The sequence below is a fragment of the Chrysochloris asiatica genome, unplaced genomic scaffold (assembly GCF_000296735.1).
Source record: "Chrysochloris asiatica unplaced genomic scaffold, ChrAsi1.0 scaffold00123, whole genome shotgun sequence".
In the NCBI taxonomy this organism is placed as follows: Eukaryota; Metazoa; Chordata; class Mammalia; order Afrosoricida; family Chrysochloridae; genus Chrysochloris; species Chrysochloris asiatica.
Window position 1 is genome coordinate 9,868,097 of NW_006408641.1, and position 27,048 is coordinate 9,895,144.

The window sequence follows — 27,048 nt, forward strand, 5'->3', positions numbered from 1 at the left end:
AACCGTATTATTTCATATATTTAATTCACGATTTCATCGAATGTCTATAAAAGATTAAGAATGCCCATATGGGTTTTGCCCCGAGTTTTTTTGTTATTGTTAATAATGTTTATTGGGTTTTTGGTGAAAGCTTATACAGCAAGCTTTCCTATTTGACAATTTCTACACAAATTATTCAGTGACATTAGTTACATCTACGTATGTCAACATCCTGTTTAACTGTGTTCTATATTTCTTTTCCTATTGTGACCCATTCAAAATGGTCAATGGTGATAGCCAGAAATCATCAAGTTCCTCTGGTCTCAGGATAGATGAGGTTATTTTCTTCAAACTCTTGTAATTCTCATACTACTTTTAATGGCTGTTCACATTAAGAATGTATATTTATTACAGAAAACAGATAAAGGAAAAAAAAAAAAAAAAAACCGACTGGAACTTACTCTCTGTTGTGAATTCCACCGCAAAGCAGGCCATGCAACAAAACAAATTCAATGTTAGTCACAGTGAATTAATATAATTTTCATGCAGTTTCTTTAAAAAAACTGAAAAAAATCTATAAATTGATCAAATACTCTCCTCTCCTTCAATATATTGCTGTTGTGTGCTGTCAAGCTGATCGTGACTCACAGCGAGTAAATGTGGCAGACAGACCTGCCCAATGTAATTCAGAGGCTCTAAGCTTTAAAAACAGCAGATGGCCAGGCCTTTTCTCCTGTGGAGTAGCTGGTGGGTTCAAACTGCTGACCTTTGGTTAGTAGCTGAATGCTTAACCATGATGCCACCAGGGTTCTTTTCCCTCAACATGTTGTTGTTAGATACCGTTGAGGTGAGCCAGTTCCAACTCACAGTAGCCCTATATAGGGTTTCAGTGGCTATAAATCTTTATAGGTGCAGAATGCTTCATCTTTCTCTGGCAGAGCAGCTGGTGGGTTTCCAGTTCCGTGCTTGTTCTACAGTGCCACCAGCACACCCCGTCCCTCAATACAAGCCTTCAAAATACAGCGTAGAGACGAATAAACTTTGTATGACTTTAATCTGTAACATAGGTCCTAATTCTCTACTATCACTTTTCACTAGCTAGCATTCAACAGCCACTCCTTGGAAACCCTTTACAGGGTAGCTATGAGTTAGAACCGACCTGACGGCACTGAACAACAACAACAGCAAGCAAAGTATATTTTAGGAGGAGCCCTGGTGTGGTGCTGCAGGATAATACACTGGAGTGCAAGGTCGGTTCAAAAGGCAAGGTCAGTGGTTCAAATTCAACAGCCACTCCTTGGAAACCCTATACAGGGACACTATGCGTCAGAACCGACTCTACGGCACTTAACGACAACAACATGTATATTTTAGGCATCTGTTTTTGATACATGCTAATTCAGATGGAGTACTGGTGCTGTAGGATAAGCACTGGACTGCAAGGTCGGTTAGAACTGCAAGGTTGGCAGTTCAAACTCACCAGTCGCTCTTCGGAAACCCTATACAGGGTCGTTATGAGTCGGGCTTGACTCGAAGGCACTTAACAACAACAATTTCATGTACTATAAATTGAATCAAGATTGTGACTTAGAACAAAAGGTATGGACAGTTCACATTTTTCTCCTGCTACTTTGTCATCATCAGCACTAAGGTTAACTAGAATCTACAGGTTCATGTCCCAGAGCTACTTCAGAGAGAGAAGTAGCACTGTGCTTCCCTACCAGGCTAATGAGATTTCCTCTACTGGGACAACCCGCCACCATGTAACGACTCAGTCTCTCAGGAGACAATTTGGAAGAAAGGAAATGAGACCCAGCTGTGGGACCCTTGGTTTTGCTCAGAGGCCGAGGCAAATAGTAACTAAACTGGGACCTCCAAACTCACTGTACAAAAGCCTTGTGATGGAAACAAATTTCCTTCTTTATCCTCAAATTCTGGTTCTGAATCAGCAATCTAGAGATGACAGGTAACAGAAATTTCATCAATGTCTAAAAACATCTAATAACCCTATGGTATACATCTTTTTATGCTTATATGCTGTGATTCTTACTACTTTTAAGACTATCTTAAAGAAAAGTCTTGATAATCATTACCTTAAATGGTTCTTAAACTTAACCTTTCTTGCATTTTGGATTTTATCAATAATGTTAGTGTTAACCTTGCTGTGAGGGTCAGTTAGTGGATTTTAAGACTTGCTTCGAGACCACTGTCAAGTGAGAGAACTGTCGAAGGGAAATAAAAAAAGTAGAACCCTAGCAAACATCTGCCTAAGTTTTGCACAAGCATCTCAAAAGGCAGGGACCGTAGCTTATTTTCTGCATCTCTAACCCAGAGCAGGTACTGAGTAAATGGTGAAGGGTGGATGGATGCATGGGTGTCTGAAATGTCAAGGACAGTTCCTATGACAGACAAAGAAGGAAGGGAAATGACAATAACCAGTTTCTTTCTACCAGCATGATCTGGAAGATACCTTTTTTTAAAAACTAGGAAAACTATAAAATAGTTAATCTTGTTTTTAGAAGATTTAAGAGAATAAGGTGGACTAAACAGATGCACTACCTGGACCCTCTACAAAAAAGACTTGTTGCTGTTAAGTGTTGTCAAGTTGGTTCTGACTCAGTGACCGTGTGTTGGGTTTCTGGGGATACAACAAAGATATGAGATAACAAATGTAACAGATACAGGTGAAAATCTGAGAATCCTGAACTCAAAGGAAAGGTTACAGAAGTGGACCGAGTGCCTGATGGGAGGAGAAGCTGAGCAGGGACCTCGCCAGCCAACTGCAGCGCGACCATCTTGAACATTCGTGAGCAGCTTTGGTGACAGGTGGTGGCCTGGTAGAGCAGATTCACACAGATGACAGGGACCAGAGATGAGGTCAGCTCCCACCCTCACCCACCCTCAGTGAAGATATTGCTCTCTGGGAGTTTGGAACCGAGTCAGTGTGAGGCAGCTGTGCTGCATTGGTTGGGCTTGGCTCCAGACTTACAGAATCCATAGAGCTATCAGACCAGCAACACTCTAGCAGAAAACCTCTTAACAGCCACCCTGCCCCCAGCTGTGCCATGGTACTAACAGACGGTGAAACCAGCTCCATCAAAAGCTTCAAGGAACTGACTCTGGACTGAGTGCCCGGAGCACAGACAGCACCTAGGCTGACAGGAATTCCATCCTGGGGCCAGGAACTCGGCTTCTACATCCCTCAAGCACCCACCTCCTGAGCTCCTTGGTTGGCAGAAGCCTCCCAGAGTTTTCTTCTCTCTGTGACCAATAGCTGCAGTGTTTTCTTTGTTTATTTATTTATTGTTTTGGATTACTTCTTTTGTTGTCTGTTTTTTGTTCTCCTTAATTTTTCCACTCCCTTGAATTTTATCCATTTTATCTCTATTTTCATTTATTCTTTTTTCCCCTTCCATTGTTCATTTCCCCTCTTCTGCTTTTCCCCCCTTTTATCTTTCTTTACTACTATCTACTGTCTTTCTCTTTGTCTTCCCTATGCTTGCTTTTTCTAGGTGCCCTATTTGGTCTTAAAATTTCTCCCATTTATTTTCTCTCCTACAGCTCCAGTTTCCTATCCCTCTTTTCTTTTTTTAATTATTATATTCTTTTTTCTGGTTGCTCTCTTGGTTTTTGTTCCTTTTTTCTCCTTTATTATTTTCTCTTTTCGTTGTTGTTTGTTTGTTTGTTTATCCTATTCTGTCCCCTACGTGTATGTGGAGGAGGAGAGTTCCGACTTCTTTCTACCTGACAGAAGACAGCAACCATGCCCATACAGCCCAGTTATAACAGTACCCACTGCAGCTCCAACCACTGGGAAAAAGCCAACACCAGCTCCTATACCACCTGATCAATGATAGACTTCTGCCAACACCAGTCAAAAACACCCTAAACGGAGGTGGGAAAATGGAGAATGCTACACATGCTTCTATTCTTTAACTGCACTCACAGAAGACAGTTGCTGAGAGCCTAAGAACACATGAACATACAGTCATCAATTAAATTCAAATATGAACCCACCACCTTTCCTGGGACACAACAGACAATTTTAGCTCACACAAAGAAGTAAGAAAGAATGGCTCAAACAAATGACCAAGATGTGGAACCAGAAAATGTTTCTGAGAAAAAGGTAATATAAGCAATAGAAAATCACTTCAACGGACTGATATTTAGGTACCTTCAAAGGATTCACAGAAAAAAACTTAGAAGAATTCAGGAAAACAAAACAAGAACAGATGAAATACATGAAAATTTTAAGACAATACAAAACACATAAGATTAATACTAAGATTTTAGAAATGCGCAATACACTGATAGGGCAAAAGCGTAGATTCCAAGCAATGGAAGCATGGCTTAGAGAGTTTGATAAGCTTATCTCTCAATGCTAAAAGAACAATTAAAAAAAAAAGGGGGGGGGGCGGAGAAAATCTAAACAACGTCTAATGCTTATGTGGAACACCATGAAAAAGAGTAACTTAAAGGGGATTGAAATTCCCAAACAGGAAGAGACGAAAATTTTGTTGGAAGAAAAATTTCCTAACATCATGAAAACAAGCAGACAATAAGCTGAATGAACCCCACATAGGACAGACCCTAAAAAAGTAAATCACCAACACATATCATAATCAAACTTTCCAAAACCAAAGACAAGAAAAAACCTGGGAGTGGCTAGAGAAAAATGGAAGAGTTACCTACAAAGAAGAACCAGTAAAACTAAACTCTGATTTCTCAGAAGAAGCTATGCAGGCAGGCAAGAAAGCAATGGGATGATATGTACAAAGTATGAAAACTGCTATCCAAGAATTATATACACAGCAAAAGCTGTCCCTCAAATATGATGGTGAAAGTATGACATTTCCAGGTAAAAAGAAATCAAAAGAATCTGTAAGTAACAAGCCCAAGTTTACAAAAATACTAAAGGGTGTTAATTTGGACTGAGAACCAACAACACAAGACAATAACCTTAGTAAGATGGACATGCATGAAAAAAACACCCAGAACTCAATCTAGATACAAAAGTATTTAAAGTACGACAAACCTAGAAGACTGAAAATAGGGACCCAAAGATAGTAATATAAACTGATACCAACTACAAAGCTAAAAAGAGGGAAGAAATAATGCAGATACAGAACTTCTAAATGATGAGGAAGGCAAGTATATTTTAAAATAAAATTAACTATTTTAAATGGGGAAAATTTAGTAAAGTACAGAGCAATCTCAAAGAAATCGCCACGTGTCTGTCAGACTATCATACTGTGGTGGCCTCCATGTTGCTGTGATTTGGAAACTATGCCAGTGGTACTTTAAATACAAGCAGCAGGGTCACCCATGCTGGACAGGTGTCAGCTGAGCTTCCAGACTAAGACAGACTAGGAAGAAGGAGAAATGGACTACTTCCAAACATTTTAGTTACTAAAAACCTTATATACAGCAACAGAATATAGTCCAATACAGTGCCAGAAAATGAGCCCGTCAGGTTGGAAGGCACTCAAAATGCGACTAGGGAAGAGCTGCCTCCTCAAAGATGACTATGATGACATGAATGGAGTAACCTTCAGGACCTTCATTGGCTGATGGGGACAACTCAAAATGAGAAAGAACTGTAAACATTAATCATCAGAACATGGAATGTACAAAGTACAAATTTAGGAAAACTGGAAACAGTCAAAAATAAAATGGAAAGTATAAACACTGATAACCTGGGAATTAGTGAGCTGAAATGAAATGACATTGGCCATTCGGTATCTGACAATCACATGGTTTACTATGCCAGGAATAACAAATTGAAGAGAATAGTATCACATACATCATCAAAAAGAAAATATCAAGATATATTTAAAGTACAGCGCTGTCTGTGATAAGGTAATATCCATACATCTACAAGAAAAACCAATTAATACAACTTTTACTCATATTAACGCACCCACCACTAAAGCCAGTGATGACAAAATTGAAGAATTCTATATAATCAAGAGGTATTAATAATTACTGGTGATTGGAATGCAAAATTGGAAACACAGAAGAAAGATCAGTAGTTGGAAAATATAGCCTTGGTGACAGAAACGATGCTGGAGATCACATAATGAAAGTTTGCAAGACCAATAATTTCTTCACTGTAAATACCTTTTTAAACAACATAAAAAGATGACTATACACATGGACCTTTCCAGATGGAATACCTAGAAATCAAACTGACTACATCTATGGAGAGAGAGTGTGGAAAAGCGCCGTATTATCAGCCAAAACAAAGCTAGGGGCACAATGTTGAACAGACCACCAACTGCTCATATGCAAGTTCAGGATGAAACTGAAGAAAATTAAAACAAGTCCACAAGAGCCAAAATATGACCTTGAATATATCCCACCTGAATTTAGAGATCATCTCAAGATCAGATTTGATGCATTAGACACTAATAACTGGAAACAGTAATTGTTGCATGACACTAAGAACATCACATAGGAAGAAAGCAAAAGGTCATTAAGAAGACAAGAAGGAAGGAAAAGACCCAAATGAATGTCAGAAGAGACTCTAAAACTTGTTCTCCAGGACAGAGATGCTAAAGCAAATGGAAAAAATGAAGAGTAAAAGAGCTGAATAAAAAAATGTAAAGGGTAGCTTAGGAAGACAAAGTCAAATATTATAACGAAATGTGCAAAGATCTGGAGTAAGAGAACCAAAGAAAAAGAACACACTCCACATTTCTTAAACTCAAAGAACCAAAGAAAAAAATTCAAGCCTCGACTTGTAATACCAAAGGATTCTATGGGCAAAATATTGAATGATGCAGAAAGCATCAAAAGAAGATGGAAGGAACACAGAGAGTCACTGTAACAATAAGAAAAGGTCAATGTTTAATCGTTTTAAGAGGCAGTTATAATCAAGAGTCAATGGTAGTAAAGGAAGAAGACCAAGCTACATTGAAGGCACTGGCAAAGAACAAGGCTCCAGGAATTGATGGACACAAATTGAAATCTTTCAATAAACTGACACAGCATTAGAGGCAATCACTCATCTATGACAAGAAATTTGGCCAACGGATTGACAGAGATTCATATTTGTGCCCATTTCAAAGAGAGGTGACCCCAACAGAATGCAGAAATCATCAGACAATATCATCAATATTTTATGCGAGTGTAATTTTGCTAAAGATAGTTAAAAAATGGCTACAGGCGCACATTGACACGGAACTGCAAACTACAAAAAAATATTTAATTTTGCTTATTCTGTTTATGGTTTTATCAATTTCAGTATTTTAGTTTCTGTCCTGTAACTTTAACTTTCCTTTTATCCTTACACCCGCTTTCTTTTTCTGAGAGCACCTCACAGTCTCTAAAGGTTTCTTCCCAAATGATGATATATATTTAACATCTAGACTCAAAGTAAACTTCTATAAAGGGTTCTTCTCTCAGCAGGACCCCTCAAAACAGTGTTTTCTCTTCAGCAGGGAAATCCTGGACAAAAAGGCCATGATCCCTTGGCCGCAGGAGGTATAAGCATCAGCTACGTGACTACTTCTTTTAGATCTAGCAAGCTCTTAGGGATAGCAAAATTCTATCTGGAGAAATCACTTAACTTGATTCTTCAATTAATCCATCAAATAAATTATTCCATGTTTCCACCCAAATTCCATGTTAGTTATAAAATTTTTAAATGTACTACTCTTGATTTTCTTCCTAACTGCAACTTATATAAATATAATCTTACATACTAGTACCTAGCATTCTATTTGGCTAATAGGAGGTGCTCAAAAATATTTGCTGGGTGAATTAAAGACTATACCTTAATCTTTCCATAGTAAGTTTTACCTGATAACCACTTTAACTTCTTAACTGAAGTTTTATGGATGTTTGAATTTTCCAAAAATCATGTTTTTAAAAGATGAAGCATGTAATATTGTTGAAACTGGTGTTAAATTTGTAAGGTCTGAAGTGCACTCTGGGGAATTAACTCTCACTCTGGGGTAGTCAATTCCACAGCTTATACACACATGCAGACAGGAATATAAAGCTTCATTCCCAGACTCACCTTGCTATGAGGGTCAGCAAACATCCGGGTGAAGATCTCACACAATCTTTTCAGTTCTACTCGACTGGAGGAGGAAATGGAAATAAATGGGTTTAAATTCAATAAACCAGCACAGCAATTAGAAACAGCTTACTTAGCTCTTTAAAATTCTTACTATACAAGTTTTACATAATTTGCACTCATACAACTAACTTTCTTCACCAATGAATTATTTAATACCTGATGAAATTTAACAGGGATATGAACAGAACTGTGACAGACCTGCTCGTGTTTTAAGATAAGGAAACTAAGACTTAGAGAATGATTTACCCCAGGCTCACATATCTGGAAATGAATGGCAAAGTCATGAGTCAAACGGCATTCATTTCATTCCACATCTCTTTTCTGCCTTCCACAACTGAAAGGCATTAGCTAGAAAATAGCACAGGGATAGACACACCTGGATTTTAATCTCAGTAATTTTATAGAAAAGGTACTTTGATCATCTTTAAATCCCAGCGTCTTCACTGGTCACAAAGGTTTATACAGGTTCCTTCAAATGATTGCTGGAAGAATTACGAAAGGCAGTACACATCTTACCTCCAGCGCTGTAGGATAAGCAATGGACTGCTAATTAGGAGGTTGGCGGTTCAAACCCACAAGCCCCATTCAGGGTCACTAAGACTCAGAACTGACTTGACAGCACTTAACAACAACACCTACAAAGCATACGTTCATTTCATGTAAGCGCCATTTGCCTTTCTTTAGCTGTACTATTTGAGTCCCATTTTACTTTACAGAAAGGAGTCCTGGTTGCAAACTAAGTTAAGCACTGGGATGCTGACCAAGATGTTGGTGGCTGGAACCCACTCCCTGCTCCAGTGGAAAAAAGATGAGGCAACCTGGTTCTGAAAAGATTTACAGCCTTGGAAATTCCATGGAGAAGTTCTATTTTGTCCTAAAGAATTGCTATGAGTCAAAATCAATTCGATGACAATGGGTTTGGGTTGAGTTTGTACTTTAGGGCTTGTTTGAAGCCTAATTACCCCCTGAGTAATGCCCTCTCATGCAGACAAAGCAGTTCGTACAATGATCTTTCAATAATGTTACTGAAATTTAGATTAAGCCAACTCTGATTAATAGGCATCTAGAGATTACTCAAGGATATATAGTGAGTACTAAGAAAGGAGAAAGTGGGACCAGTAGGAATAAAAGATTCTTGAAAAACAATTACCATATTTTCTTTTTTTGACTGATTATCATTTTGTTGTTGCTAAGTGCCATCGAGTTGGATGGGACTCATAGCAACCCTGGATAGAGTTTCTGAGGAGGGGCTGGCTAACTGACCTCACGGTTCAAACCAACCTGCTTATCCTACAGTGTGACACCAAGTGCTTATCCTACAGTGCTAATCCTACAGTGTGAAACCAAGACTCCACAGATTAAGTATATTTCAAGAGGGCAAATGAGAAAAGCCTCTGATGACAGATTCATGAATAGAATGAATGAAGGGGCAAGAATACCTAGAATAAACCAGATTACTCAAGAGTTCCTAGGTGGGGCAAACAGTTTGTGACTTGGCTATTCACTGAAAAGCTAGCGGTTCAAACCCTCCTACAACATTCAGTACATCCTGACTCATTAATCAAAGATCACTTAGAATTACATTATCTACAAAGACCATACATAAAAGGGAGGCAGGAGATCTCATTTCCAGGTAATTTTTTTAATCTTAAAAAAAAAAAATCAAAAGGACGTAGTATATATACCATTTTCAAGTATTCTAAATTACCTACTTTTACACATTTTACCAACTCTGCAATTGAGATTCATCTTATAATCAATGACATCAGAGCATTTCTTCTTGTTGTTCAGGTACTGTTAAATCAATTCCAAATCATAGCAACCCTATACACAAAAGGAAATATTGACCCGCCCTGCGCCATCCTCACAATTGTTGTTACAATTGAGCCGACTGTTGCTAACAATGTGTCAAATCCGTCTAAGATCCACACAGTGAAATGCCTTTGCATAGTCAATAAAGCACAAGTATACAGCTTTCTGGTATTCTCTTTTAGCCATCTGACATCAGCAATAGTATCCTTTGTTTTAGGTCCTTTCCTGAATCTAGCTTAGATTTCTAACAACTTCCTGTCAATGTACTGCTATAACCATATTTTAATTAGCCTCATAAAAAATTTGCAGTGATGTTAATGATAATGTTCCATGATTTCCGCATTCTGTTGAGTCACCTTTCTTAGGAATGGACACAGAAATGGATCTCTTCCAAACAGCTGGCCAGGAACTAGTCTTCCAAATATCTTGGCATAGATGTGTGAGCGCCTCCAGTAATGTATCAGTTTGTTGAAAGATTTCAATTTGTAGTCCATCAATTCCTGGAATCCTGTCTTTTCTAAAAGACACTAAATGCCTTTAGTGTAGCTGGGACTTCTTCCTTCACTACCATCAGTTCTGGATCATATGCTACCTCTTGAATGGTTGAGCATCAACCAAGTCATTTTGTTAACAGTGACTGAGTATTCTTTCCATCTTCTTTCGATGCTTCCTGGGTGATTCAATAGTTTGGCCATAGAATCCTTCAACATTACAACTTGAGGCTTGAATTTTTTTCTTCAGCATGTTCTTTCTTTTCGGTTTTCTAAGTCCCAGCCTTTGCACATTACATTATAATACTGTACCTTACTTCTTGAACTGCTCTTAGAAATTTTTGTTTAACTTTTACTTCCTCATTTCTTCTTGTTGTTGTTGTTAAGTGCCGTCGAGTCGGTTCCAATCCATAGCGACCCTGTACAAGGTTTCCGAGGGTGTAAATCTTTACAGGAGTAGAAAGCCTCATCTTTCTCCCGCGGAGCTGCTAGTAGTTTCAAACTGCTGACCTTCAGGTTCACAGCCCGATTCGTAACCACTACACTACCAGAGATACCTGCTTTAATTTCTCTACATTCCAAAGCAAGTTTCAGAGTCTCTTCTGACATCCATCTTGGTCTTGTCTTTCTTTCCTGTCTTTTTAATGACCTTTTGCCTTCTTCCTGTATGATGTTCTTGATGTCATGCCACAACTCTTTGGCCTTTAGTCATTGGTATCTAATGCATTAAACCTGTTCTTGAGACAGTCTCTAAATTTAGATTGATTATATTTAAGGTTATATTTTGGTTTTCATGGACTTGTTTTAATTTTCTGAAGCTTCAGCTATTGCAGTCTGCCCTGGCTTAGGTTTTAGATGAAAATACTGAGCCTCTCTTTATCATCTCTTCCCACAGATGTTAGTCAATTTGATTCCAATGTAGTTCCTCTGGTGATGTCCACATGTATACTGCTACTTATGTTGTTGAAAAACGTTGCTTGCTATGAATAAGTTTTTGGTCTTGCAAAAGTCTACCATGAGATCTCCCGCATCATTTGTATTACCAAGGCAGGATTTTCCAACAAGTCTTCCTTTATGTTTCACATTATAATCACCAGTACTTATTAATGCATCTTTTTTTAAAGCTTTTATTGTACACTAAGTCACAGTTTGTTTACATGGCAGAACATCGGTTTTGCAGTCATCCTGTCATATTTTGTATCACTGTAATGATTACAATCCCATCCATGCATCATCATTCAACAATATTTGCTTCTATTCCCTAGTGTCTTTGTTTTTTTGTTCGTGTGTTTTGATGTACACAAAAACACTCAAGAATATATAATCATTTAAACAACCAAAGCCTGCCTCCAGGCCGCCAGTACACAGCCTCTTTCCATGAGCCTAGAGTCCTCAGTTGCTCTATCTCTTCATGTCATCATCTGTCTCCATTTCTGGTATTGCTGCTTCTCTGGATAGGGTCCCACATTCCACTGGTGCTCTTCTCCCTTGATGGTCCCAGGGTCCTCTGTTCCTAGATTGAAAAATTAACAACTCCCCCACTTTATTTTACAAAACTTCTACCTTTACAGTTGTGACTATTGCAATTATTAATGCATCTTGACTGCATGTTTTTTTCAATTTCAGACTCAACAAGTTGGTTGTTGTGAAGTGCTGTTGAGTCGATTCCAACCCGTAGCAACCCTGTACAGGGTTTCCGAGGCTGTGTATCTTTACAGGAGCAGAAAGCCTCATCTTTCTCCCATGGCATTGCTGGTAGTTTCGAACTGCTGACCTTGAGGGTCACAGCCCGATTCGTAACCACTACACTACCTGAGCCCCTTCAACAAGTTGGTAGAATCCTTCAATTTCATCATCACTGGATTTAGTGCTTATTTTGTAAATTTGAAAATCAGTGATATAAACTGTTCTTCCTTGTAGACGTAATGGTACTATCCCTATCACAGATATTATAGTATTGCAAGACAGAACTCAAAATGCTCTGATGATGACCTTAATACCATTCCTCTTCAGTTTGTCATTTCTGACATAGCAAACCATTCAAGTGTCCAACTGAAATTGACCAATACCTGGTTTCATGTCCCATTGTGGATCATGACAAGCTATGGACAACACTGAGGAGAATAAGTATTTTGGAACACTTAATTGTGCTCAAAAAGAACCTGTACATGGACCAAAAGGCAGTCATTTGAACAGAACAAGGAGACAGCAAATGTTTTAAAATTGGGAAAAGCGTGCGCCACTATCCATCCTGCCACTAATAACTGGAGCGGACTCTGACCACGGGGGTGCTAGAGGGAGCCAAATGTTTACTAAAACATAATAAATTAGAAACTGTTAGCCAAGCATTTCAAAGTCTCTGGAGGGCAAAGGACTATATCCTCATCATGTTAGTACCATCAGTTTCTGCACCAGGACCTGAAACTTGGTAAGGACTCCATCAATGACTGCGATGCAGTTTAATGCCTGATGAGTATGGCCCGGGATGCAATACTAGCTCACAATCTTTGTTCATGTCTCACCTCAGTGTTCTTTGGCTCTTCAGTAAGTTCTGCAGGCCTAGAAGTCCTTCTTTCCTTTCTGACCAGTTGGAACTTGCACAGTGGTTAAGCACTTCAGCCACATCCTCAGTCTGCCGGAGGTAATGGGGAATGCCACCATTCCTAGAGCCATATGAGCGCTCAGAGCAGACGCTAGAGGCATCGCTGTTGGCGTCGTCATCCGAGTACATTCCATAGGGCTCATATCTCCTCCTCACAGGCTTCTTCTTCCAGATCCAATGAGGGAAGGGGGTGATGGAGAGAGAGATGGAAAGGAGAAATAGGTTTACAGGCGTCATACCAATAAAAACCACCAACAACAAATATTCAAATACAAAAAGAATCACACACATTTTTCTGTTCTTCTAGGTTAGGGAATGAAAACAGAGAAGCAGTCTTCCAGGAGGTGAAGTAAGTAGTAAGCATAGCAACTTGTAGCAGATGACCTCTAGTGTTCATGGACTTTACAATAACACAGACAGGCCTGTGTTATGAACCTCCTAATCTTTCTGCTTCAGTTTCCCCATCTTGAAGACAATAATAAAGCCTCTTTCACAGATTTGATTATATGAGGTTTAAACATAAATATAGTTTAATAACTCAGCTCAACACTACAGGTTTATGTAGCCAAAAACCCTCCAATCAAAAGCAATAGATCATGACCATGGATTTATGAGTAAACTTGTTTGAACATTCAAGCTCCTTCAAGGAATTCTGAAATTTAAAACGTTGAGTAGCAGAAATAGTCTATATAAAAGGATTCTTAAATTGCAGAGTCACTTTTATTAAGGACTTAGAGTTTCTCAACACAAATGGGCTTCTTTTAAAAGTAGACTATATTGCCTGCTTCATTAATTTCTCTTACCCTGGACATAAAACTGTTAAGTTAAACCCATAAGTGATGGCTCTATATTGTTGTTAAGTAATATCGAGTCAGTTCAGACTCATAGTGACCCTGTATATAAAGTTTCTAACAAATGGTGAGTAGGTTTGAACCACCGGCACTGTGGTTCATAGTCCAGTGGTTACCCTACAGTGCCACACTAGGCTATACACGACTGATAAAATACAATTTCTCTAAAATCACTGTCATTGGATTCAGTCATATGAATGCAGTTCCTTAATCAGATAGCTTATACATGTGCCCCAACTTGCTCAGAACAGTTCTACTTTATGTCTACTGTCCCAGTGTAATTACTAATAGTACCTCCTTTCACTCTCCCAAGTATCTGGTTTGGAGGATGCATCATTCTACATATGCTGTCATTGCTGCTGTGTGCTATTGAGTCTGTTCCGACTCATAGTGACCCTCTTGTACAGGGATTCTGAGGCTGTAAATATCTGTGGGAGCAGAAAGCCTCATCTTTCTCCCACAGAGTAGCTTGTAGATTCGAACTGCTGACCTTTCAGCCCAACATGCAACCCACTATGCTACCAGAGCTCCTTGTCCTACTTACTTACACATAAACTAACTTCCTGAAATAAGAACGCTATCAAATAAATTCTTCCATAAAGTAATAACAATTTAAGAGTACAGTAAAATACAAATAGGATTAACAATAAAATGAAGCACTAGTAGGAAGAGGTAGGAGCCCTGGGAATAACATAGTGGAGTGCAAGCTGGGATGCTACCTGAAAGGTCAGTCGTTTGAATCTCCCAGTTGCTCCCATAAATACATACAGCCTCAGAAACCCTACACAGGGTCACTATGAGTCGGAACTGACTCGGTGGCACACCACCGCCACCATCATCAATAGGAGAAGGAGTAGAACTTGGCATTTCAAATAAAAACTGAAATATGTAATTAATTCCATCAGTAACAAAAGCATCACTAGATTCAACAAAATCGTCATTCAGAATTTCTTTCCTACATTTCTGTGGCTTTCACTAGTCCCTAAAGGAAATATAATTGCAACAGAAAAAATAAAGTTGTAAAACAAAAGTTAAAGCACTAGTACCTTGCTCCTGGAGTCTCCTAACAGCTGTAGGCAGGAAAATATTGAAGGACGGGGAAAAAGCATAGAGAATTATGTCAGAAGCATATGTAGGGACTGTTCTTGCAACAAAAGTGTATAGCAAACATATTTTAGCAAACCAAAAACATAGGTTAGCAGGAATTTCATATCAAGCAAATAATAAAGAATGTTTTCACGATGGTGTCTCCTACCATCTCTTCTAGGACCTTTCCAATACTTGCTATAATTCTGTCAGAACTCCCCCCATACCAGTGGGACACATCTCTGTCTACAGGGTCACCTCTGATGCCCCTGGTACATTCTGTCTGCCTGTGGTGCTTCTATTCTGTTAGGCAAGGATTCTCTACCGTGCCTGAACTTTCGCTTGTCCTGAAGCAGATCACTTTCCAAGACAAAGTAGTTTGGAGAAGAAAGAACAAGAAGGATTAAGTCAAGGATCTGATTAATAGCATGAGTGTAAAGGGAGCTAGGGCTCAGAGGAAAAAATGCAAGTAAAGTAAAGCCACAGCTCAAATTCTCAAGTCCCATTCAGCCTCTCAGAACTTTGCACACAGGCCCTATGTAGCTTTTTTAAATAACAAAGAAGTTCCCATGCCTTAAATGGAAGCCCCATCATTTCCCACCACTTTAACCTCCACTTCCTAGAGTTTCTGAGTAAATAAGAGACAGATTCCATGTGCTACAACTTGGATGGAGAAACAGGTTCACAGAATTATGTTCCAGCTCCTAATGAGAGTTGAACCCATGGTTAGAGCAACTACCCTCGACTTCAATACCTGTCAGGAAAAAAAAAAAACACCTTTACACATCTAAGGCTGATAAGTAGAGCTGAACAGGGAGTCCTTGCCAAAATGGAAAGAAAGCATTCTAGTAAGAGAAAACTGCTTGTTCACAAGATACATGTCACAGAAATCTGACTGAATAGGAACAAATGAGGGAAAGGGGTGATGATGAAATTCAGTGTAGACTTGGGCTATAAATTTTTGATCAGATGAAACATCGATGGATTAAAAATTCAGAGTCCAAAAGAAAGATACTATATCCATATTTCCTTACAAGAAAAAAAAAATCTTAAAACAGCAAAAGACAGGCCAGAGATCAAATCATTCTAAGTAATATCTATTCCATATACTAAGCACATAAACCAGAATATGCAAGAGGCCGTCCCAGTACCAGATAAAACACATCTTCAAAAAGGAACCCTTAAAAACATCGTATGCGGATTCTACCAAGGAACTTTCTGCTATTACCCTAAATTAAATATCAAGGCTACATAGACCACTTGATATTGATTTTTAGAGATTTATATCATAATGATGAAAAACCACATTCCAGCAGAGCTTTATGTCCTCAAAAAACCGACCTGAAAATTTAGGACGATTTCTCATAAAGACTTCAGGACCCATTTAAGCAACAACACAAAACATGTAGACCAAGTAATGCGGCATTGGAATAAATGCTAAGTTTTCAAACAGCAAATTCTATCACCTACTATTGTAATAATATGATTCAATTATGCCATCAAAGTATGCTAAGAGTGAAATAGGAAGCAATAGAATGGAAAAAGGGAAATAGGGGGAAAACATGGGTTTAAAAAAAGAAAAAGAAAGCCCAACGATACCTGAAAAGCCCAATGTCGTCAAAACTTCCCTGACACAGAGGAACATACGTAAGAAAGACTTGATGCTAAAATGTTCTGAAAGGAAAACTTTCACTTACGTGTAGAGGTAAAACTTTCAGAAGAAATCAATAATATAAATTTACCCAACATTTATACAATTTTAAGAGTATCAACGATTTAGTCACCCAACTTGGGGAAATTTCCTGTTAGGACTAAGAGCAACACATTTGAGTAACCCAGGGAGACTCTGCACATACTGTGCCTCTTACCAAAGCGTCAGCAACCGCAGCTTCCAGATCTGTACTTGTGCTCAAAACTCTCATGGCATTCACAGAACCAGGTATTCTTCCTGGCTGACCAAGCCCAAATCGGTCTATTGGAAAAAACAAAAGCAAAAGAGGTGTCACTTTAATTCAAATTCTCTCAGTTCTTTGCAAGGGCTAATGCCTTTCCAACCAATGGGACAGAGGTATTAAAAAGTCTCTAGCCAATTTTAACTACTATTGATTTGTTTACCTGTGGCAGACTTTAAGTTGCTCACAGTTAATTCTGTTATGCTACAGAACACTCTGTCAGCTAACATTGTTAATATTTTATTACTGAAAAATTTTAAGACATGGAAAAGAAAAGGGGATTTTAATTAGAGAAGGGGGGCTAAGCTATGATGTAAGTCTTTTAATCTATTTAGGTTTTCCCTCTAGAGACAGGTGACTTTGATACTTTGTCAAGCTAATTAGAAAGCTTCATGGTTTGACAAGTGACTTATACAGTAGTAAAACGTTAGAATTTGAAACAAATATGATAAATTGGTTTGTGTGCAAATTTTCATTAGTGTCAATACTGCTTAACCAATATAAAACTCAATTCATTTTGGGTACTTGTTCATCATCATGCCTGGGGTCACCAACAAAGATTTAAAAATAAATTTTATTAAAATTCCTTAATAGTCACCACAAAACTCCAGCATCTTCACGGCAAAATACATCATTCAGATGACATTCACTATAAATTTTACCTGAATCCTTCCAAGGATTTATGAATAATAATCTTTATACATGTAAACAAAATGAAAAGAATCCAAAGAATTTAAAACAAATTTTAGCAGTCCAGACTAAGCAGTTCTAAGCGTGCTAGCTGGAGAGTCAAACAACAGGAGAAAATCAGATAGGTTTCACTTCAAAAGTCCATCACACCATCTACTGGTGAGAAGTTTCAGAGTTAACATTCCAATGTACAAACACCTTCAGAAGAAAAAGGTTAACATTTCAAAAATGTTCCCTGTTAACTAATAAGACATTGTTTGGACAAGGAAAATCTTTATGTTAGCGAAGCATTTTGAACAGGGAGGATGCTAATATCTGTTTTATATGAATCTTTTCTATAAAATGACATAATTTCAGATTTATCATATCATCATCTAAAGTGGTGAACATTAAAGCTGATTTGTTACTTTCAGTTTCTAAAATATGTTTCAAAACTTTACACCTCTGAACACCACAGAAAAAGTAAATAATTTAAATACTGCTAACCAAAATAGTCGTATAGTCATGAGTTTTTATAAAGAAAGAAAACTGTATGTTTTACTATCCCCTTTTTTAATGCACTTCCTGGTCATACCGAATGTCATCTCACTCATTATGTTAAAAGGTCATTTAATGTGCCATATACACTAAGAGAAATTAAAGAAACAATGCAATTTACATATGTATATTTAAAGATATACATATTTATCAGTTAGAATAGAATAAAACTGAAAATTTGAGATTTTGCAAATATAGCATAGTTTTGTACATGATCTTTGTTCAAGTATTTTTTTCATTAAAAAAGGGTAGATAGTAGGGGATTCATGAGTAACAGAATGAAAATAATTCAGTTATAAGCCATCTAAAAGTTATCTAGCATAAACTTAAATAAAACTGAGTTTTGGGGAAAAAAAAAAAAAAAGATCTCATGCCAGCAATTCTTGCTCCAGGGAAATACTGATTTTTCAGACACAAAATTAAAACTTTAAGAACAATGCAATTATTCTGTGCTTCCCAAATGCATACGGCTTTGCCCTACACAGTGACTGTTGATCGTCTGTTAGCTATTATATATCATTTGAACTTAAAATATTAGGGGGAAATGTTTTCTGGATCTAAATACACAAAATCATAGATTTGTGTATTTACCAGACAGAAGTCTGTACTATGTTCTTACTGCTCTGATGTATTAAGTACTAAATTTCCCAAGAGATAGATGCATACTAACCATGTCCTCAGTCTGGCCCATAAAGTTTGGAGGAATGTATATATCACTATACAGAGCTAAACGCAGTTGCCTCCATTTATAAGAACAGAGAAAATCTCTCTCAGTGAATGGTCACCCTCAACAGTCTACAAATTAACAGATTATGCCTTATTCAATTGAGAAAACTGCAGCCATCAAGGACTGTTAGCACATCAAACTATCAGTTAAACTACGCAAACCCCTAAGGCTTACCAATACATTATTTGTATAGTTAAACCAAGCTGAGACAGAAGGTTTGGGGTCAGCAGACCGCTAAGGCTTGGACCACCTTGTGCCTCACGCGATTACCTGAATCCTGATTTTGTTTTTCCATAAAACATATCAGGACAATCAATTTAATTTTATACATATGATATTATATATAGTATGGTGGTGGTGGTCATATAGTATAGTTTGGAATATTTGGTAACTAGAAAGTACCTCAAAATAATCAGAACCTGATACTGATAACTAACACTAATTAATAATTGACCTGTTGGGAGTGAAGACTTTGGCGATGAGAGACTCTGTTGGATGATATGGGTACCCCATTTACCCACGGGGATCCTGCATAATACCTACTTTTGGTTGCTGTTTTCCTGGGGGAAAGGGTAGGGATAAGCGTTTTCTCATTTCTATTTAATTATTTATATAAATATGAATATTGGATAAGTGATAGTCTCAAATGGGCTACAAAGCATCTAAAAAAGACCTAATAAGACAACGATATAAACATTCAAGAACAGAAAAAATAAAAGCACACTGGGTACAAAATAATATGAAGTGCATACATGCCAAGTGCTAGCTGACACTGATGAAAACAATGTTTAATGGTATGAAACTAGAACGGATGAAGAAGCCAAGTCATGCAGTTAGCACTTGTTCACCTGACTGCCCAACAGATTCAGCAGTGGAGAGAGCACTAGTGGACCTGGAATGACGTCGAGAGGCTGCAGGTAAAAGGAATGGCAACACCCACAGGATTAACACAGAAGTACCCGAGACAGAGAATGCCACAGTCCAAAGGAAACACAGGGACTGCTACCAACAAGGCCACATTTTCTCATGGAAAGAAATGGTGCTGGATATAATTGGACATAAGTGTCAATCCCCAAACATCTATGGTAGCCTGCTGGCTTTCACACAGTGATTAAACACACAGGCACAACAAGGCACTCTTTAAGGTGTTCCAAACTAAGAATGCATTAACCGACTTGGACTCTGGGTTTATATTCACGCCATGAAGCCTCTATCAGCCATTATGGAAATATGTAACATGAAGAACACCAAGAGTCACTGAGCACCATCCAAATCCCAGAGTGGAACAGCAGGAAGATGGATTATTCACTCAGTTCATGAGATGTTTCATCAGTATGTGATGCATATGCAACCATGCACCAAAAACAAAAGTGTTCATAATGTATGTTCTTTGAACAGAAATCAATAAAATCACAGTAAGGAGCAGCTTAACCACTGGAATTCCGTTTTCTCCAGTCTGATTATAATGGCCATTCAAAATTTTAGTTGTTTTGAAATCTACTGAACATGCACAAATAAATTACTAATGTGCTAGTTATTTAATTGCTTTCTAATTATTAACTTACTTATAATAAGCTTTCTGATTTTCGGTGGAGAGGCAGTTGCACTGGTTGTGAACACTAGCTCTGTAATACCACTGTGTGCAAATCTTAGTTGGATCCCAACTAGCTGTAGAGCACCTCAAGCAAAGTATTAAACTTCTGTGTCTCTGTTTCCTCAAGTGAAAAACGGTATAAATAACGGTACTTACCTCTTGGGAGTTATTAAAAGGTTTAAAAGAGATCATTCACACAGCACTGAAACAGTGCCTGGTACACAGTAAACACTGGTAGTATAGTAGAGTTAAAGGTGGTGCCGCTGCTTCTGGTAATGGCGGTAATGGGTAAGAGTAAACTCCAATTTTCATTTTGACATCAGAAAAGTATTCTATTAGCAGTATTCACAACTCATTAACTTGAGCAAATACATATGCTACACCCTGTCCTCACATGAAAGACTAGGCTTTTAGAAATAATTATGAAATAGACTCTACTTATAACATTAACTTATCAAACATAGTTCCATATAGCATATGACTTTTCTTTATCCTCAGAAAGAAATGGAAGAGTATGGTGATTTTCTCCAAGGCTTAACAAAGTACTACCGAGCAGTGCTACTTTTCCCTGGCATTACGAGAGTACAGTATCCTGTCATGCTTATATATTTATAGTCACAACTAAACCTCAAACTCTTCAAAATACTATTTATATAAAATGTGCAAATCCAGGGTATGTTGTTGCTATTAGAAGCTGTTGAGTCAATCTTGACTAAAAGGTTGTAAACCTTGTTTGGGGTTTCCGAGGAGCATCTGGTGGATTTGAACTGGCAATCTTGTGGTTAGCAGTCCAGTACTTATCCTACAGCCCCACACCAGGACTCCACGGTATATGTAGTACTAAACAGCAAAAGTTACCTGGTCAAGAAGGATAAATGTTCACCAGCTTATAAAAACAGAAAGAAAAGTCCTCCGTCTTCAAGATGAACAAAAATAAAAATAAACTGGTAATCTCTAATATAAAATAATCACTTTCCTTCCATGAGAAAGTTGACAAAAGTCTTTTCATATGATTGAAGTACATTATTCATTTAATGTACCAGAAGTAAGCATATCAGTGTCTTTTCTTGAGGGTCTAGACTAGAAACAGCCATGAAGCAATAGCTGAGCTAGAAGTTCTTTTATAAAACCAGCTTTTTACTCCATTTCCACAGTGAATCTGTCACATATCGAGCCCACTGTGACACTCACAAGCAGTGGACTCCAAGGTGATTTACATCAAAACCTGATTTACACAAAAGTCCTTGTTGTTGTAAAGTACCTTCCAGTCAGTTTCGACTCTTTAACAATGCAGTATAGGGTTTCTGAGAAGCAGCTGAGGGGTTTGAACTTCCAACCCTGTGGCTGGTAGTCCAGTGCTTATCCTACAGCACCGCATCAGAACCCCATAGAAGAATCCTAGAGCACTAAATCAAGACCTCTTCTCAATATAACCATATAAACAGTTTCTCTTGCTACTCACCATTTCACATACATGACAATTATACATAAATCTACTCTTCAACTATTTTTACATTATGACATCCAGCTGACAGTAGTGAATAGAGAGATGCCAGACACACGATGAAGGTTATGTGTCAGCTTGGTTGGGCCATAATCTCCAGTGGTTTGGCAGTTCTGGAACGATATATATAATCACTTAGTGGTCTGATGAGGCTACCGTCCATTTCCGCATTAGGCTGATTTTCCCTTAACAACCTGGTCTTTGGAACCTAACCATGCAGGTAAGTGAGGAGAGGGTGTATAAATTCACACCACTGCTGCTTAGGATCGGCACTGGACTATGAACCACAAGGTGGGCAGTTCACACCCACCAACTGCTCCTCAGAAACCCTATAGAGTTCGTTATGAGTCGAACCAACTTAATGGCACTTAACAGTGGATTACGAACTGGGCTGCAAGCTACAAGATCAACAGTCTGAATCTATCAGCTGCTCTGAGGTAGAAAGATAAGGCTTTCTGCTCTTGTAAAGATTTACAAGCTTGGAAACGGGGTTGCTGAGAGTCAGAAATATCTCTGGAGCATTCTCTATGTGCCTAACCTTAGAGAGGTCTCACAGGAAATATTTAATACATATTGAGAAAACTGATCAAAGACAGTGAACTATCAGAACAACTTTCACATAACAGGGTAACGTAACAGAAGGGCTCTAAATTCAGACCTTTCTTCACTTGGTAGCTTTGTGACCTTTAAATTTAATTTCCTAAAGTTGCTTAATCTTCCTAAGAGTCTGTCTGATCACCTGTAAAAGAAGAATGATAATGGATGTTGCGGAGTGTGAACGGGAACATGCACGGGTTCCAGCTGATGAATACTCAGACTAGTGTTGAACACACACGAGCAGTCTTGTGGTTCTCGCTGGACGTAAGTTTTAGGGATGGATTTAACCCAAAGGGGGAAAACACATGGTATGAAAACCAAGTTCAAAAGAAGTAAAATACTGTCTGGATTACAACCAAAAGCATATGTAATGTTAAAGTTTGTTAGGAAAGAGATGATACATCTGCAATCCCATCAACTACTTTGGTTGGAGTCATTCTAAATCTTGACATTCTGGGTCCTCACCAAGATAATTAATCAGATGGTGTGGTGCTGTAGGGTAATGCACTGGACCACAAGGTTGGTGGTTCAAACCAACCAGCTGCTTCTCAGAACCGATTCAACAGCCCTGAACAACAACATTTAACCAAAAAACAGTGAAATACAATTAGACTAGATAGGTCATTCAACTCTGCAGGGTTCAATTAGGACTTGAAGAGTACAGCATACCTTATGTGGTCCATAGAGCACACGCTGGGCTAGAAAGGTTCTAATCAGTCCACACCGGTATGTCTATGAAAAACACACCAGGCTGCTTCTAAGGGGCAATATAAGCAGCAAACAGATTCAACTGTTCACTTATAACAGCAGACTGTTTGGAAGATGAAATACGGAGGGCATATAGCTATATTATATAACCCTAATTTAAAAGGAAAAATCATCACTGCCACTCCTGCATTGTTAACAACTTTCCACTACTCAAGCTTGCTGTGAAAGCTGGTCAGTACAGCGGAGGCACCTCCTCAGGTTCTCCCACTCACTCATCAAGTGAACAGTCACAGCATCTCTCAAGTCCAGTGACTCATCTGAAACTAGCAGGGCTTCTGCATATGTGTACGGTTCTTTTCAGAACCTCATAAAGTATAATGGATCATAAAGAAATATATACAGGTTTTGATAATCAATACTAGTTATGGGGAAAAATATGTTATAACATTAAAAGGAGATAGAAACAATTATTAAGATGATATGATTTTAATCTAACATCCCTCTTTGGTAGAAATATTTGATAGTAATATTACATTAATACAGAGTCAAAATAACAGATTGCTTACAGTTCAAATTGCCACATAATTTCAAGGCTGGGCCTAATCAGTATAAAACGATTTCTACCCTTTGTATATTGACAGCACTTAACAACAACAACAACCCTTTAAAGTAATCAAGAGGAAAATTTACATTTGACTGACTCAGTAGCAGCAGCAACAGGCTCAAATGTAACAACAATTGTACCGAAGGCGCAGAACCAGGCAGTGTTTTCTTCTGCGATGCACAGGGTCTTTATGCGTCAGAACCCACTGGGCAGTGCCAAACAACAGCACTTAACATGGCAAAGAACTAAAAAATAATTATTGAAGCATATAGAATATTTTCGTAAAAATATGTGTGGATAAGATGGTTTCAGGGATTAATAACTTGCACTAGATGCACTAGATATGTCCATTGTAGAGAAAGACAGGATTATCCAAGGTTAAAAAAGAAAAATGAATATAATAAAAAGATTTGTTTTCCCTTCTTTGTAATGCTTTTCTTGAATCTTGGAAATTGTTAATTTACAAATTCTGACTATGAGAAAAAATGAAGGGGGAAAAAGGAGGAAAACCAATGGACACGTGGTTGGTGATATAAGATGAAGGTCTTACAGTATACCTCATAGCAACCTAGTACGGAATTCAAAAATTACATTTGACTGCTACGAAGTATTGTGGAATCCTGGTATGGTGCCACTGGACTGCTAACTACAAGGTTGGTGGTTCAAATCAACTAGCTGCTCCTCGGAAACCCTACACAGGGTTGCTATGAGTCAGAAAGTTCAATAAAGGAGGTAGTAATGTAAGAGCTACAACTCAGCTCACTAACTAAGTGTCAACTGGACCCTAGTATGGCATCAAACAGGAGCCCTGAAGGTACAACAGGTTATGTGTTGGGCTGCTACTCAAAGGTAAGCAGCAGTTTAAATCCACCATGCACTCCATGGACAAAAGAGGAGGCTTGCTGCTCCTGCAGAAATTTATGGACTCAGAAATCCTACACAGGGTTGCTATGAGTCGAAATCAACACGATGGCAGTGGCTGTGATTGTTGGTTCTACATGACATCACATTACAAACAGTGAATACCTTACTGAGCCCAGGAAGAATTTAAACATATCTGAATAATTAATCATGCAAATTTTTTACGTCTGTGTTACACATTTAAATGGTTTGTCTAAAAGTTGTTTTCAAGATTGCTTTAAAGCAAGCTTTGAAATTATTTACTTAACAAAGGAAGACTAACATCTTCATTCATGCCACATTTTCTAAATGATATCAGGATGGGCTTTTTTGTTCCTTCTTTAAATTGGATCACAACTGATCTCTGGCAAAATCAGAGATAAACTGTAGAAATTCAGTGACCAAAAAAACCCAGCAAGTAGCTTTGGCTGAGTCTTGCTTTCTACTAGAAATTACCACATAGAAAGGCAAGTGGTCAAAAAAGACAACAGGTACATGGTGGAGTGGTGCTTTTTTCCTCTAATAAAATTGAAAGGTGCCCAAATCTATGCATGCAGAGGGTAACAACAAAGGGTAACTAAGGAAGAAGAAAGAAAGAAAAAAGACTCATGAGAACAGCGGAGGAGGGGAAGCAGGTCATTCCACCTTAGCAGTGTTTGGGGGAAGAACTTTTCACTTCCAGAATCAGCACCTACTAGTACTCACCAAGTGGAGGGAAGCCCCGAGCAGGGCTTGTATCTCGGCTGCTCTCACGGCTGGTATCGCGGCTGCACCCCTGACTCATGCTGGGTCGAGGGATACGGCTGCTCCGTGCTAGCGTGCAGCATGAAGGGTTTCAGAGAAGGTGAACAAGTTTAATGCAGACAGAAAAACTCACAAAACGTCAGTCACATTCTGTTCATGTAATTATGACATTGTTCACGCTAGGGAGTACTGATGGCAGGACCACCTCCCCATGCTAAGGTTGCACTGGTTGATGGGCCAAAAACAGAGGGTCTATATAAAAACCTGATTATGCTCAATGTCTTAGAGAACTAAAAATGTTAGTATGGAGGTGAAAAACAACATCCAAATATAAGAAAGGAAATCTTGCTAAAGAACAAACTGGCATGAAGAATTACAAAAGCAAAAAGCCTTCTAGAAATTACCGTTTTTCATGGGTTTAGCAGACTTCTCTAGAATAGAATAAAAGACTAAATCTGTTTTCATGTTGATTTGGTTGTTACAAAGATCATTTCGTCTGGATACAATACATAGTCAGAATAAAGGGTCTGGCCACTGAAATCCATGAATTTACCTAATGAAAAGGAAGAGGATTCACTTCTCCCAGCCTGTCCTTTACACTGAGATAGGTGATGTGAGCTAGTACAACTAAAGAACCTGCCCTTTGAGGTAAAATGTGCAGCAGTTGCTAAACACATAATTAACTATTTAAACCAACAGACATAAGGAGTTGGGGATGCTCTCCCTTCACTTGACTGAACATCCAATCCCTGCTTTTCTCTGGGAAATCTGAGATTTGCCTATGGCTCCCCTACTCCAGCTCCTTAAAATATCTAGTCAGATTCAGAGTCTACAGCATGGGTTGAAAATCTCAACATATATGTTGAAAAGATCCCTCCACTGACTGAGAACAGTCAATTCTTTATGATTCTCTGTGACTAAAGTTTCTCATCCCCACTGTATGCAAGATGGAGACTCCTGACACGTAAGACACACCTGCATGAATAGCCTAAGGTCTAACACTAGAGTTGGGCCATGAAGCTCAGAAAAGATCACTTGTTCATCCATTTAATTTGAGCAAACAAAAAGTGCATTACTGGCACAACCTTGGAAATGGCTTTGCATGCTGAACGAATGCCTGTAGGTATCCTAACATACAGCTGATAGGACAATCCTTCCCGCTTGAGAGGATCTGCTCATTCTGGACTGGAAGGAAATGTCTTTGTAAGAGACTGTGGACACATTAAAAGCTATGCATTCTGTATGAGCAATACCTACTGTTTCAAAGCAAAGGTAGATTTATTGTATGGCCAAACTGTAACACAAGCATCTGATAAACCAAAAGCATAAAACTCCATGACAAAGAAGATTGAGGAGGTGAGGAGCCAAAGTGCTGAGGGCTGCTCAGAGCTGGAGTGAATCAGGCCCTAAAGGTACATAAGTTGTATCAGCCCCATCCTGGAAAGGTCAAGCACGCAATGGAACCAGAGCAGTCAGTCGACACAAGGCTTCACTGGGAATTCTGGAAATGCCTAAACTGAAATGCACTTTGCCATGGTGACACAGAAGCAATGAGTTTTCACTGTAAGTTGCAGTGACTATTAA

General features: G+C 38.5%; 1 protein-coding gene across 2 annotated transcripts in view; it reads right to left on the reverse strand.

The window, feature by feature from the left end:
• The window catches only part of CLASP1 (cytoplasmic linker associated protein 1), a 304,172-nt gene that overhangs the window by 81,696 nt on the left and 195,428 nt on the right, over nucleotides 1–27,048 (reverse strand). Inside the window, exons 25-30 of one of the 2 annotated variants that reach the window (XM_006868736.1) lie at nucleotides 16,776–16,879; nucleotides 14,868–14,891; nucleotides 12,891–13,135; nucleotides 8,003–8,066; nucleotides 1,864–1,932; nucleotides 441–443 (exon numbers count right to left, since the gene is read on the reverse strand). In XM_006868736.1, coding sequence (XP_006868798.1) covers nucleotides 441–443; nucleotides 1,864–1,932; nucleotides 8,003–8,066; nucleotides 12,891–13,135; nucleotides 14,868–14,891; nucleotides 16,776–16,879 — 509 coding nt within the window. The remainder of the gene's footprint in view (nucleotides 1–440; nucleotides 444–1,863; nucleotides 1,933–8,002; nucleotides 8,067–12,890; nucleotides 13,136–14,867; nucleotides 14,892–16,775; nucleotides 16,880–27,048) is intronic. The other variant, XM_006868737.1, reaches the window with a different exon arrangement.